Source organism: Dromaius novaehollandiae, chromosome 2 (assembly GCF_036370855.1).
Source record: "Dromaius novaehollandiae isolate bDroNov1 chromosome 2, bDroNov1.hap1, whole genome shotgun sequence".
In the NCBI taxonomy this organism is placed as follows: Eukaryota; Metazoa; Chordata; class Aves; order Casuariiformes; family Dromaiidae; genus Dromaius; species Dromaius novaehollandiae.
Genome location: NC_088099.1, coordinates 9,910,429 through 9,925,416, shown reverse-complemented (window position 1 = coordinate 9,925,416; position 14,988 = coordinate 9,910,429). Strand labels below are relative to the sequence as shown.

The window sequence follows — 14,988 nt, the reverse complement described above, 5'->3', positions numbered from 1 at the left end:
AGCACATGACCCAGGCACCTCTTTTTTGATTGTGCAGATGCAGAGTACTGGCAGAGCAAATAGCATCTTCTTTCCAAAACGAAAAACTTAAGAGCATTTCCTATTTTCTCTAGATTAGAGATCAGGCCAAAGTGGTGTGTAAAAGAGGCATTTCCTTCTTCAAGAGCAAGGAGCTCCCCAGACAACACAGAAACAACTTCCTACAAGAGCACTCAAGACCCTAGAGATGACTGGACAGTCTGAAGGACGACAGCATTAGGAAAACAGCTGTCTAAACAGGCCATTTTTCTGAGGTATAGAATATCAGAGGAAGTGGAAAAGAAGAGGTTTTCTGATTTGAGAGGAAACGCTGACCAAAAAATTGGTCAGAATTGCTGCAAGATAAAAATAGGCACAGTAGGTATTTCAGAGGCAGGTATCTGTTGATGCCCTTTCCTCAACCTCTGCCTTGTCACAGTAGGAATGATCCCTCCTCTTCCTGCAAAACAGACTCCCCACAGCCCTGCCAACCTGCCAGACTTCTTGGTGGTGGTGGTGTTAGTGGAGACCATTGTTGCCATCACATCAAACAGGAATAAGAAACTCAGAAGAGAGGCCTCTAGTGGCACCAAAAACAAAACAAAACAAAAAAAACAAACAAACTTTACCTCTGGTTCAGATTTTACTTCTGATTTTGCTTGGCCCACTGGTGTGATTGCTTTAGCTTTCATCTCAGGCCTTCCCTGCAAGTTTCCAGCACCAGCTACAGCCTTGGGGGCAGACATGGTGCTGGTAATGGGTTTGACCTGAGCAGCTGGAGTAGAAGTTCGCCTGTTGTTGCTCACTTCCATCGCGTGTGACGGTGCTATTGGCAACTCACGTAAGTTGCTGTTTCTTGGAGCAGTTGTTTGTAGCTGCTGATTTGAACGCTTGACAATATTCTGGGAGGGTGTGTTCTGAAAAGCAGAGAAAAACTGCAAAGACTTCCATCACAAGCAAGATTAAAATGTTTCCTCTTTCAGATTTTTCATGATTAAGTTAGGCTTCCAAGTATGGCAAAAAAGCTTTTTAAAGAGCAACTATATTTTTAAGGTAAGAAGAAAAGTTAAAGAAATGAGAACGTTCTAACAACAGTTTTATTTTTAGCAAAACCTAATCTCACTTGTTTACATCTTCTCAGATATGCCTTTCACTAAGTGATTTATTTTCCTAATCAAAGCGTTTGTTCTGATTTGCAATCATATGGAACAGCCGCAGATGCTGCTCCACAGGGACTGTTGCATCACCCCAACCTGCCAAGCAACAGAGCATGCTGCGCCGGAGCAAATTCACTCGTGGGTTTTGAAACCTGTGCTTACATGCCTGTTACACGTGCCCGGCTAAGGGAGGGGACACCGGCACCGGCGGTACTTACATGCCTGGGCTTCATGGGCCCCTGTCGCTGCTGGCACTGCATCCGGTTGTTATTGGGCTGCTGCTGGGCGGCCGGCATGTGGGGCCGGAACTGGGGCTGGTTCATGGGCATCAAGGGCTGCGGGGGGCCCTGCAGGTGGTGATGGTGCTGCTGCGGCTGCTGCTGGTGATGGTGCTGCTGCTGCTGCTGGTGATGGTGCTGCTGGGGCTGCGGCTGCGGCTGGGGCTGCAGCGGAGGATGCAAGGGACCCTTCGCAGGAAGAGAAAGGTTATTTAGTGTTAACGCCGAGGTAATAAACTCTGGAGAAGTAACACCCAGCCTCACCCAATCTCAAAATATCTCCAAGCAGCTAAGGAACAGGCAAAACCAAGGGGACGAGCTGCACAAAGCGGTTCTATCTCTAAACTCGTGTAGCTCAACAGGTGAAATGGAGAAAGGCGGATGAAAGGGTTTCCCCCTCTGTGCCCCCTTCTTTTTCAAATGACTGAAACTGCTGTTTTTCCCCCAGCATTACCAGACCATGGAGTTTCCCCACGTTGAAAGCACAGCTGTCACGCAGAGCTTGCTACCAAAACCCACCAAACTCACGTGTCCCCTGCCACGGTCCCAAACCTCCCCCCGGCCGCAGAGGCCACGGAAGCGGCTCCCACCCCACGGCCGGGGGGCTGCGGCACACTCCCCGCCGGGCGGCAGAGGGCGCTCCAGCCCCACGGCAGCCCCCCAGCCCCATGGCAGCGCCCCAGCCCCCCCGGACCCCCCCGGCGATACCTGCATGTTGGGCTGCGTGTGCGTGGCCAGGAAGGGCTGCGCCGGCGCCTGCAGGAACTGCTGCCTGGGCGGCATGAAGGGCCGCGGATTTGCCGAGCCCGGCTGGTTGAAGTGCAGGATTCCCACGGGACCCTGAGGCTGGATGTTGGGCCGCACCGGCCTCTCCCTGGGGAAGACGGGCTGCTGCCCTTGCTGGTTAAACGCCGGCCCGGGCTGGCTGAACGGCATGGGGCTCTGCGTAGGCACAGGGTGGGCGCTGTTGAGGAGCGGCGGGGGCGGTGGCGGCGGGGGGCTCCGCTGCTCAAACAGGTGATGGCTGGAAAACCGGGGATCTGCGGAGCAGAGAGGTAACTCAGTGGCGGCCTCCTCGGGAAACAGGCACGCTTTCAAAGCACACAGCTTTCCTTCGGTTTCGGAAAGCAAACTTCGCATTTGAAGAAAGGGAAAACGTACGAGACATTGTAAGAGCTACCCTCGAGGTTACATTTCTGGTGCTGGTACCCCCCGCATATAAAAGGAACCGCTGCTTGGAAGAACAGCACAACCGCTAACAAACGGGGGGTAGGAACAATGTAAAAATTCTGCTCTAATGAAATCAATGACAGATTACAGGGATTAGAGTTTAAGACATACAAGAACTCGTAAAGCTTTGCTGCCATTTGCTGATGGGATGTTCAGTAGCTTTTTACATATTTTATCTATATTCATATATACACTCCCACACACATATATGCGTGTGTGTGTGTGTGTGTGTGTATATATATATATATATATATTTATGCACATAAACACACTTAGTATCTATTTTGTTGCTTATGCTGCATCGTTTTAGCTAACTGACTACATATGGTACTTTCTAACACTCTTTATAGTACACTGTCTTCAGGTTCTTGCGGACACTTCATGTTACAGGATAGGTACTTAAACTGCTAATTCACTTTACAGAAAGTGCAGTTAATTGCAATAAAAATCCGTACCTCCTAAGAAGAAAGGGTCTCTTTCCTGAGGAGGTGGAGGAGGGAGTGGTGGCGGAGGTGGCGGTGGGCCTCTCCACTGGTCCTGGATGGGCAGCCTCGGGGCTTGGGAGAAGTTGGTAGGAACAGGTCCAGGAGTATGCTGCTGAAAGTCTGGAGGGCCCTGTTTAATGGGACAAAACTGAGACTAAGACCACGAGGAATTTATCTGACACCTGCTATAATTTTTTTTTTTTTGTCTGAAAACCACAATTGATTTGTGAGTTACCTCCTAAAATCTGTACAAATTGTCAGTCCTTACCAAGTCATTCTTTCACAACGGAAGAGATACTAAGTACTGAGCATAGTATCTTGAAATGAATTCTCAATGTTTTAATAATCACTAGCACCACAGGAATGCCATTTCTTCTCAAGCTTACTGAAATCCATGCAATTATTGACCTTCTTTGCCATTAATCCAAAAAAAATCTGAATGTCTACTTTAGAAAACATTCCTGACATTTATCTTCTTAAACCGTACTATTCTTTGCCATCTATTTAGTATAACCTAAGCTACAGAAATGAAGCAGCTTTACTTAAAAAGGAAAAAAAATTGTGGCATCCAGAAAATTAAAAAAATCACCTTTCAAGATAATAACAGGAGAGCACTTCTGTCAATTCACAACGACTTAAGCATCTTAAGCATTACAAGAATAATAAAAGGTTACAAAATCATCTTCCTCCTCTCAGTTAAAAAAGGAAAAAAGCATCCCTTTATATATTGCAGGACAGCAGTATCTTAATTCAAAAGCAGAAGTATGCAGAAGATGTACTTAATTCAGTAATTCATGCTATTACCATTTTTCTCTTATATCAAAAGCTGACAAAATATTTTAGCACCCTCTGCTAACTGAAAATGTGCCTCACAAATCATCTTATTCACAAACATTCCCCTATTATGTGCAAGTAAATCAAACAAGCAATCAACATAATCTAAGAACATCTCATTTCCTACCTTACATGAATTTTGAAATTAGTGGTGGCATCCATTCTGTCTACATCTGATATTCACCAGCTGCTTAGAACTTGCCCTTGCTAAAAACAAGCTTTTCAAAACAGATTTCAGAACAAACACTCCTTGCTCTACTGAAATATGGCCATTGGCAAAGGATCAAACGACGGAGTTAACGGTGGCTTACCACGTATTTATCTAACCAAGAGCGTGTACAGTCTCGCCCTATCCCAACTGCGAGGCAGTGTGTCCTGGTTTACCACCTCTGTGCAGGTGTCCCTCACAACTGAACAAGCTAAAAACATGCGGAGTATGATGCATTTCAGCACTAAGTTATGGCCACTTAATGACGACATTCAAACATTTAGCCACGTTTCAGACATTTAATAAAAGGCTGAAGCAGCATGGCAAAATTAGGAAGTGGAACAGTTCAGGGTGATGCACGTTCCACGGGCACGGTCTTTCTTGATGAGAGCCTGCCCTGTGCAACAATGCAGGGCTAACGAAACTAAATGCACTTAACTTGGGCATAAGAGAGAATTTTTGTTGTTTACTTGTTTTTTAAATCAAGAACAGGAAATATCCTAAAATGAAAAAACATACCCCCCCTTAAACTGAATCATTAATACCACCAGCACCGAAGCTTATACCGTATTTCCACGTAAGGAAGGGAAGACCTCCAATATCCAAATAAGTCTTATATGATATGATCCATAAATATTTTTAATGTAAAAATATTAGCATTTTAGCAAAAGAACTTCCTCACACAGCAACAGTGGGTATTTGTCTGGGAAACTGAAGTCTTCTATTCACTATCAAAGCAGCAAAAGCCAAAGCTGCTCCGCACCCTTCTATCAGCACGCTCCAGCCATGATTTGCAAGGACCAAACAAATAGATGAGAGACAGTCGCTGAGGATCTACATCTATTAAATCTCTGGCCTCCTTGAAAATGCCTAAATGGAGATAATTTGAGATACTAACACCTCTGATTTCAAAGCAAGACTAAGACTACTTATTTTATGTCACTAAAGAGCCATCAACTGTAAATTCTTAATCTCTCCTAGACATTCAAGGATCTATACTCCATCACCAATGTCCCCAGCCATCCCATCTCCTACGGCTGTTTAGTGAAAAGACATCCTTTTACAGTCCAGCCTGAGAGTCCTCATAACGTACATACTATTTATAGGAGGATCTGCTATACTTCTGTAGGCTAACACCCCCCAGCACAAAATACTCTTGCCACCTCGCAAAAGACTAACACCTTTGAATTTCTAAGGCTGTCTGCAAACAATAGCAGCTGGAGGAAGAGGGAGACATTTGGGATGGAGGAAAGTGACATTTATTTGTCCCATCAAAATCCATTCTGGTTTAGCTGAACTCGGCTGTTCAGCTGCATTGCCCTTCTCTTGCGTTGAACAGGACAGCCTTGGCTGCCTGCCAAAACAGCAATGCACACGAACCTTGAGGATCCTGACCCTTCGCTGCCACGACGCAACAGTACCATCGCCACATGTAGGAGCTGCCAGAGGTGCTTTCAAACTAAGGTTAAACGCATCCCCTCATCCTGGAAACCTTGGTGAGGAAAGCAGATTTATCAAAGGATAGCTCTCCCAGCCTTCGGTCGCATCAGGGAACACACAGCCCTCCTGCAAGTCGCACAGCCTCCAGGGAGGCACCCAGAAAAACAACTGATATTTAGTTATTTACTTATTACTTTATCACTGTATAATGCATAAGGTCATTGCAACAGAGGCAGGGAGAGAAACCCATTCATTAGGGCAGTTTTCACACAAGATGGTTTGTATCTTGCAGCTTATTTGCAGCACTTAGCCACATGAGCATATCCCCCTGGGGAGAGAAAGACACCTGGACAGGCAGCTTGGTATTTCCTATTTTCAGAGTGCTTCACTTTGAAACCCTAAAGTTCTTGTAATACATATCTCTAGCCACAACATATGCCTACATATAAGATGTCTTATATGCACAAATTGCATGGAAACCTACTGAAAACCTGGGTGAAGAAAACGAGTACCATAAATTTACCACCTGAGCTGAAGAGCAGTAACAACCTGGTTGCGCTTGACTTGAAGTACCAAATGGCATTACAGTGACCATAATCCCCTCTACCTGCTTCTTCCAAACTCAACATATTCTGCCTCAGTCTGAGCCACAGATCCTCACCAATCTCTCCCCTCACTCCTAAACTCCAGTTACACACAAGTCTAGCTTACAATATCAAGCATCTCCATTCCTATTCCCCAAATTTGTAACCCAGTTCCAAGCATCTTCTCCACTATCAGTTCCTTGTCCAATTAATCTTAGTTCTCTCTTGATCCCGCTTACTCTTTAGATATGTCCTTTCATCTGTACCACCACTTCTGCTCTGCCCACTGGTCCCTAACCCCAGCATGGGTCCAGCTTCCCAACTCCAAACTGGCCAGCTTGTCTTGTGGCCACCAGTCACAAACTCCCACTTGCCTCATGCCTTGGCTCTGTCGAGAGAAGGCGAGCGTAGAAGAGTCTCTAATCTCCAAATTTTTACCCACAATCGAGCCCTAGCCCAGATCCAGCCTCTCCTGCCTGCATGCTTAGTGCAGGCAATTTCCTCTTTTTCTTGCCAGCGGAGGAGGAGCTAATGAGAGCACTAGCGGGGGGAGGGGAAGATCCTCTACTTAAAAAAAGATACTGTTTCTCATAACAGCTTCCCCTCTCCCCTGCCACCCGTCCCCTCATTATTATGCCCAGGATCTACCTCTTCCCAGCACAGCCCTGAATTGCAAATGCACGGAAAGTCCTGCTGAGCTTCACGCAGTTTGAGGTCTTATCTACTGAAACATCCTCAGCGCAGCCAAACTCCGGTTTTTCCCTTGAAAAACTGAACAGCTATAAAACACGCAAAACATGATTTCTAAGTAACTCGCTTGGGCAAAACAGTATTTTCCCCCAGCTTCAGTCTCAGAAGAAAAGTATTCAGAAAATTTCAACCAAAACAATTTGCGCAGAGGCAGACGAGCAGCACAGACCATCTTGGCTCAAACCACAGCAGTCTGGTAGTATTACACACCCCGGGAGCAGCCTTACGCTTCCCATCCTAAGGAAACTTTAAACCCTTATGAAAGCAGCCTCGGTATGTTTTAGAACTGAATAACATGAAGTTAATTTAGATCTAAGAAAGGTCACACTTACTAAAATAAGATAATGGCTTATTTATAAAAATATCACAGAAACCAACAACCAGCAAGCTATTTTACTGGTTGAAAACATAAGCAATATTGATTTTGAGCTCCCTTCAGTACCAAAGGTGGCCATCTGGCTTAATTTAAGATGCAATTTTTACTATCCCCTCAACCATCTAACATATTTTGAACAAAAAGAACAATTATCCAATTGGAAAGTATTTTTTAAAATGTAAACTAGTAATTAGTCTTAAATTGCAAACAAAGTACACCTGAAATCAACCACATTTTGTAAACCATAATGTGGGATACTCAAAAGAAAATTACATTTATACCCAAACAAATGCAAAATTTTGATATTTAATTTTATATTTTCTTTTTTTCTCTCATCCCCTAAAGCTGCATTCAAAATGCTTTAAAAAGCATTAAAATTGCAAAAATAACAAATTCTCCCTGAGATACATTAAGAAAATAGTTTTCTATTTTTTTTTAGTATATTTCATACAAGTATGTCCTACAATACAAGGAGGAGTCAAAATAACTCCACAACAGTCCGAGACCAGAGGGAGAACGAAGTATTTTAAATCTGCAGCTCTTCCCATCCACTTCTCCCTTTTTCCCACTCCTCACAATTATGAGCTCTGCTTTTTGGTTTTCGGTTAACGTTTTTGAGACTCCAGTTAACCTTTGAAACTAGTAAGTTTTGGAGCTCATGAACATTTTCCAGTCTTAAAGCCAACCCTACTTTTCCATTTTGCAAGTAAAATAACACGAAGATCCTTTTTATATCCTACGTGACCATGAGCTGTTGCTCACTGTCAGGATTCATTAATACTGAAGCGTCAGGTCTGGTCACTAAAGCCATGTCCCTTCCCTGCCAGGGCAGTTATTCTATGCACAATGGATCGCTTTTTTTTTTTTTTTTCTTTTAATCTAAAAGTTTCAAAAAGTGGGAAAACTACAGAAAACATGGCTGATATAAATCATGCCACAGTAAAACAGCACACTACGCATGCAATTAAGTGTCATTAAGAAACGTCTGCTTATGTTTTGCCACTTGCAGAATTTAACTTTATGTCTATGGCAGTCTGAAGAACTATTAAATTATTACAAATAATCACATTTCTTGGCTGATAACTAAAGGACAATCATACAAAGTCAATTAAGGAGACATCTGTCATTTGCAGAAAAATGAATCACAAATGTTTGCTTCTAAAAAAGAAATCAGGAGTTTGATTTTTTTCCTTCTAACACTAGTAAAAAAAAATCCTGATCTCTAATTTTTTTAAACCAGCTTTGCTTCTGCTATTCCTAAATGCGAAATAAAATTCTGTCCCTAAATTACAGTAATATGGGTGAGAAATGGCTTGTACTTTCAAATTTTACATTGGGGAGGACTTTCTTTTAAATTAAATTTCAAGACAGTTCCAACAGGAATGCATGTGATGGACTGATTCCACATATTACATATAAAACTTAATTCTATAAGTTTCAACCAGAGCTATTACTTCCAGACATAAATGAACTTAGTTTTTGAGGAAATATGCAAAATTTGGTGAATTTAAATTATGAAGTGCTTGTTTATTACCTGAAATATCATTATATTTAGGTTAATTTTTTTTCCAGTTTCTGGGACTACACTAATATCACAACTTCAACTTCCAACTAAAAGAGATTGTAATTGTGTCAAAAATAGCACAAAGAAATATATACTTAAAGCTTTTGAAGATTTTCTTTTTTTTTTTTTTTAGCTGCAGTTAAGCTAAACTTCTAGGAATGGATTATTTTTACCATCAGCATCACCCACTGCATTCAGCAAGTATTTGCTGCTAATAACCCCCAACTGCATTCCGGTGTTTTGTAGGAAAGACTACACACAGCTATTTAACTTCAAAAATTAACGAAGAGCAGGTGCAAAAGCCAGTTTTCATAATGGTCTATTTCTGACAGAATAAGCATACTGTAACACAGCTCCATAATAAATCTCTATATGCACAGTAGTTACTTCCATTTTTCATGGTTTCGCTCTCCGGACAGTTTCAAATTACAACCAACTATTCAGTACACAGATCAAGTAAGGCTCCCAACAAAAATTATTTTAACTATCAGTTCGCCATTACTACCCCTTGTAGGAAACTTAATAATACTTAACAAATCTTATGGACTTCAAAATACATTTATTTAAGTTAACAGATTCCAGCTAAATGAATGGGACTCTTGGAAGTTCATGTAATTAGTCAAGTCCTAAACTTTCCACCCAAGATTAGGGCCATTTGTAACATTGGAGAAAAGGACAAAAATACTGCTGTGACTTTGCAGTGAGACCTTACAAATCTGGATCAGATTAACACAGATGTTTCCAGAGATTCAGTTGCCAGACTCCCATATGGGACAGATGCAGCAGAGGGCAGACAGCAGCTTCTTGGAAGCGTTCTCTCCCTCTCTTTGTTATTAGATTATTTAATAAAAGAGTACACAAATAGCAAGGAAGGAAAGAAGCCCAAATTGGAACTTACAGCTATATTTAAAGCTAGTTGCAAAAAGTTCACAGAGAAACAGGGAACAAGTCGTGAACCAGACTTACCCACCCACCACATCTCAGACACGGTTGAGAAAGAAAATAATAATAATAATAATAATAATAATAATTTCTTAAGCAATCTACACATCTCCCTTCACAAAAGTAAAAAGTATTCTGCAACCAGTTCAGTGCTGTATAATTCTTCTGAAACCACTAGGTGAAGCCCTGGTGTCAAAAAGTATTTCAAAGGGCCTGAGAGAGACACTGTCATTTTTGAAAGCTTGAGGGGTTACATCCACCTAAACCAGGGCTCGGAGCCTCTCCATAAGGATGAGTGGGCGGAGGGGACGCAGCTCTGGCCAGTCCCATTGGTGTCTTCTGTCAGAACCAAAACATACTTCAACCCCTGCACACTGAAAGCAAGCTACTGAACATCAAGATTTTCCTTAAGCCATTAAAGACCCATCTGTTTTTAAGAAATGTGTTTAACTCTACCATTTATCCTAGCATAATTTTACTTTGAAACATTTAAAATTTGTTTCATCTTTTTAAACGCAAGGACTTAGGTCTAGAAAGAAACAGCATTGGAAATGGGGTTGTGTGTGGATTTCTAAAGAGACCACAACCATGGACATTATAGAATTACTTAAAAGTCGAAGACATCTGCACACTGAAGTGCTGCTGACAGGTATTATATTGTCTCAAATCTTTAATTTTGCAAAGTGTACTCTGAGAGAGGAAAAAAAAAAAAAAAAAAAAAGGATCCATCCACTCCTCTTCCACATACCGTAATTTATAGCACCTCACACTGACACTTGCTACACAGTTCCACGTGCCTGCAGGTTATGCAATTTCCTTTTTCCAACTTTCATTGTTCAATAAGGCACAACTTGCATGTTATCAATCACTTTGGGAAAAAAAAAGAAAAAGAAACCCACGCAGCGCAAACTTGTGTCTACAATTCATTAGAGCTGTGAATAGCTCATTGAACATGACTTTCACACACTCAGGCAATCCCACCTTCTGAAAGAACACAAGATAAGGTTACTTTAATCCTTTCAAAGAACTGCACTATTTTGCCTTCCTTTTATCCCTTTAAATATCCTTCCTAGTTAAGAAATTAACATTCTCTCATACAATTCTTACACAAATTGTGCTCTTACTTTTCTGCATCTCTTGTTAATTACATGATGTTATCTCCAATAATCTATTCATGAAGCACAGATAACTTTGGTTACCAATAAAAGGGAAAACTTAGCATAAATTGCTTAGCACAAAGTTAATCTTATAAAGCAAGGAATAAAGAGGATCTAACAGCCATTATATGACTTATCAGCTTCTCTAAAAGGGTCACTCCACTATTTTTTTCCACGAGACTAATTAAATACCTTAACAATGTCATTGAAACTTCATGAATCTTTCAATAAATTACACCCTGCCTCTACAACATGTTTTCATTTATTAATCTCACTTAAAATGCAAAGAGCTAGGAGAACCCCATTGACAGCTAAGCAGGGCCACTCAGTTAATTCTTCTTATATGGTTTAAACGCAAAGAATAATGACCACTGCAACCTATGACAATTAAAACTATAGCCGTCTGTCGCAAGATATTAATCCTCTTATTTCAGCAGCCACTCGACTTTTTGAAAAGCTTTCCTAAAATGCCCACCTTCCAGAGCAAAGAGCTGACTTGTCATCCTCCTGTGGAAGAAGCCTGGTTTCACGTATGGTGAATACGGTTCAAAAATTTTTAAGTAGAGATGTATACAACCCACTGCACACGCCAAAGTTCATTTCACATTAGTTTCAGAGTGTTCTCATTTACCGCACACAGCATATAGAAAGAAAACTATTCACTGAAATTTTATAATATAACATATTTGGTGTTTCCTTAACTATGAGGTCTGTGACCCAGCAGTCTCCCTGTGATGTCTGCGACAGTCACATAATTTCATCAAGGTGAAAGAAAACCTAAGATTTTCCTGACAGAATTAGGATTTCAAGTAGATCCTATATAAAAATTCATTCTTTAAATACATTTCATCAAGATGAACAAAAATTAGAGTTTGGAGTAAGAAATCATCAATATCATAAAACTCAAGAAAATGAATACATGCCACGCAACTGTGTCTTTTCAAAGCTCCTGGGATACAGTTTGAGGAGAAAATGCAAGGAGAGCGCAACTGATGGCTTGAGTAAGTGGACAGCACAGATCCTAGCATTAAAGGCAGATTCAGTCTGGAAGAATGCTGATATTTCCCTAAATCAAGTCTAAAGTAATTTTTAATATTAAAGATGCACCACATAACCAGGACCAGCTTCTCTTTGACACTATACAATGCTAATAAATAAGAAAGTTTAGGGAAGTTTATGTACAAATCCAGAATACCCGTGAGAAAAATCACTGATGTCCAATTTCTCTGTTTAAGCTCCAAAATATAATTCAGCCATCATGGAAAACCAAGAAAAGCACAGAAAGATAAAAGTGAATCCCTTGTTATTTAAGCCAGCTCATGCTCAAGCAGCTAAAATATGGATATGGCCAATACTGAAAAAGGAAGATAACTAACCTGCTCTTAGCCATACTAAGACCATCCCAAGCAGTTCAGGAAACTGAAGATAAAAATTAGATTCATTGTACATAAGACAGTGTCGCTTTCCAGAAAGTTTCAGCATATCCCTCTTCGCACATCAAGCGCAGCCAAATTAATGTTGCAAAAACAGACAAAAATTCTCACAATTTTGGTGCATTTCTAGGGAAGCCTTAGCAAGCACAGGAGAAGCAACAGGGCAACACGGCCCAGAAGCAACCACTGCTACACAAGAGGATCTCTCAACAGACAGGTTTCCTGGGCCTTTGCTCCATCATTGTGGTACAGAAGGTAGAGAGGGGAAATCTGCAGGGCAAGTGGTCCCACTCAAGAGCAATTCTAAGAAAAGGCTCCTACATGAAATGTCAATATAGGAAAAGACCATTAAATCCCAACTGTAGCTTTGAATTCACAACAGTATGGCTGAGCACAAGAGCTGGGCTCTCATCAGCTTGTCTGCTGTGGCTGGAGGAGGAACGTCGACAGCAAGAAGAGACAGACCATTATAAAAACGTCATAGCTGCCTCCACTACTTGAAGAATAAATAAACCCAAACCTCTCAGATCAGAGCACAAATCTAAGTAATTTGTGAAAAAGGTGTTTAATGTGCTGGGCAGCTCCAGTTTGACTTTGGTTGTAAACCTCGCTGGGGCTCTGGCGTAGTCTTTGGGGACCTGGCGTGGAGGGGAGCGTGTGACCCGTTCCTGTTTGGTACCCTCTCTCACTTCTTAAGGTTAAATACAACACAGAAATACCACAAAACAGAAATTGGAAAACTGGCATAGCAGACATTAGAGTGCCAAAGCATGAGCTCTCTCTCAAGAGCAGAGAATTTCATAATCATTTGAAAGACAATAAAATCTTTCTGAATGTTTGTGCTGAAAAATGTCAGTTTAATTAGGAATGTATAAATAATTAGAGTCTCAAACAAAAGTATGGACGTCTTCTGCTTTCAGAACTATTGAGATAAAACTCCTATAAAAACTATACCTTATCCTTAGACTTGAGACTATTGCCCAGAAATATTATTACAATGTTTATTGATCTAGTGCATCTTGGTGACCTGCAAGTCACTGACAATTAGAAACAGAATTCAGAGATGTCACAACTAACCTGGATGCTGAACATCAAGTTCAGGATTTCTGTATTACACTCCAAGCTTGATAGCGCAGTCACAGTTGGCTAAAAGCAACCTGAGAACCCCCAAAATAAATACATGTGACTTGGGATGATGCTTCTCCCTTCAATTAAAAATTCTCAGATTGCTACAAAAAAAGTGTCAAGCAAAGAACAATGTTATAGAAGACAGTATTAAAACTGCTGCTGGCCTGGACTTTGATTTGTATTAGAAAATGCTATTTCAGATCTATTTAGTAGTTAAATTACATCATTCCTAATTTATAATTCTGAAAGGAAATTTCATTTTTGCAGGTGTTGTACATAGCCCTGACCTTGTTTGCAAGGTCACTCAGACGCAAGCACGTTACAGCCCCAGGGCTCCCAAAGAGCTTGTAGGTGCTACTCACGTGTTGAGTACGAAGGCCTGAACTTTTCCTTTTTTTGGGTATCCTACAATGAAGCTATAGTATTCCTCTAAATTAGCCCAGTTTACTCTAAACTCCAGTATTCTATAACAAACTAAATATTTTTTCCTCTACATTCAAAGGTAAATGGCAAGAACTGAGGGTGCAGAAGCTTAATAAGTATCAGTTGATAAATAACGGAAAATTTGTTTTTCACTGTGATGTTACAAATGGACTGAATTGTCTTTTAAATGATGTTTTTCGGCTCAGTCAAAATCACTTAAGACAATTATACTATCATCTAGAACTCTATAATGTTATAACACATATTTCAGTTCCACAACCAGTATTTAAGCACTAGTTTTGTCTTACTGCATTGTAGTAAAAAGTCAATTGTATAATATTTTAATGGATTCTTTAGAAGAGGAGACCTGACTTTCGCTAGAAGTCTCTTCTAATGGTGTCTAATTAATGGCTATATAGCTGCACATTTAATACATTTTCCTGTGAGCCTTGATGAAAATTTATGCTTTGCTCATAAGGCTTTAAAAAAATGTTTTAACTACATTTATCCAAATATATCAAAATCAATTAGCAGGTAATAAAGGTGAGACTGAACTGCAGAAAATCTGATGTCATTAACACAGGAAAAAAAAAAATTTTTAAGTCTGCAACTCAGGATTCCTTGGCAGTCCTAAACAGAAATTACTGAACATAAAGGTAAGCGACAAAAAACTATGAAATATAAACACACAAGTTTTCTGTTTGATTTTAGAATCTATAGAGCACATGCAAAGTGGAGCTCGCACGACAAGCTAAAGGGTTACTGCATTTAGAAGCCATCTATTTCTCTCTTCTTTAATAGCTGTTACCATCATGTTTAGCTGCTGCTGCTGCTCCTCTTGCAGATGGGAATTCATTGATATGATTAAATTTGATGGTATGATAATGTATGGTAATCGTGATTAATCAGAAGCCCACTAGCAAATGGAGGATGTTGGGTATTATGTCACCTGCATTTTAAACTGCATTCCTTCTATGCCAG

The 14,988-nt window shown here is 40.8% G+C and overlaps 1 protein-coding gene across 3 annotated transcripts in view; it reads right to left on the bottom strand.

The window, feature by feature from the left end:
* Positions 1-14,988, bottom strand: part of RBM33 (RNA binding motif protein 33) — a 103,552-nt gene that overhangs the window by 40,437 nt on the left and 48,127 nt on the right. For all 3 annotated transcript variants that reach the window (XM_026102956.2, XM_026102967.2, XM_064505747.1), the window contains 4 exons: positions 3,139-3,298; positions 2,162-2,493; positions 1,394-1,642; positions 648-935 (listed from right to left, as the gene is read on the bottom strand). In XM_026102956.2, coding sequence (XP_025958741.2) covers positions 648-935; positions 1,394-1,642; positions 2,162-2,493; positions 3,139-3,298 — 1,029 coding nt within the window. The remainder of the gene's footprint in view (positions 1-647; positions 936-1,393; positions 1,643-2,161; positions 2,494-3,138; positions 3,299-14,988) is intronic.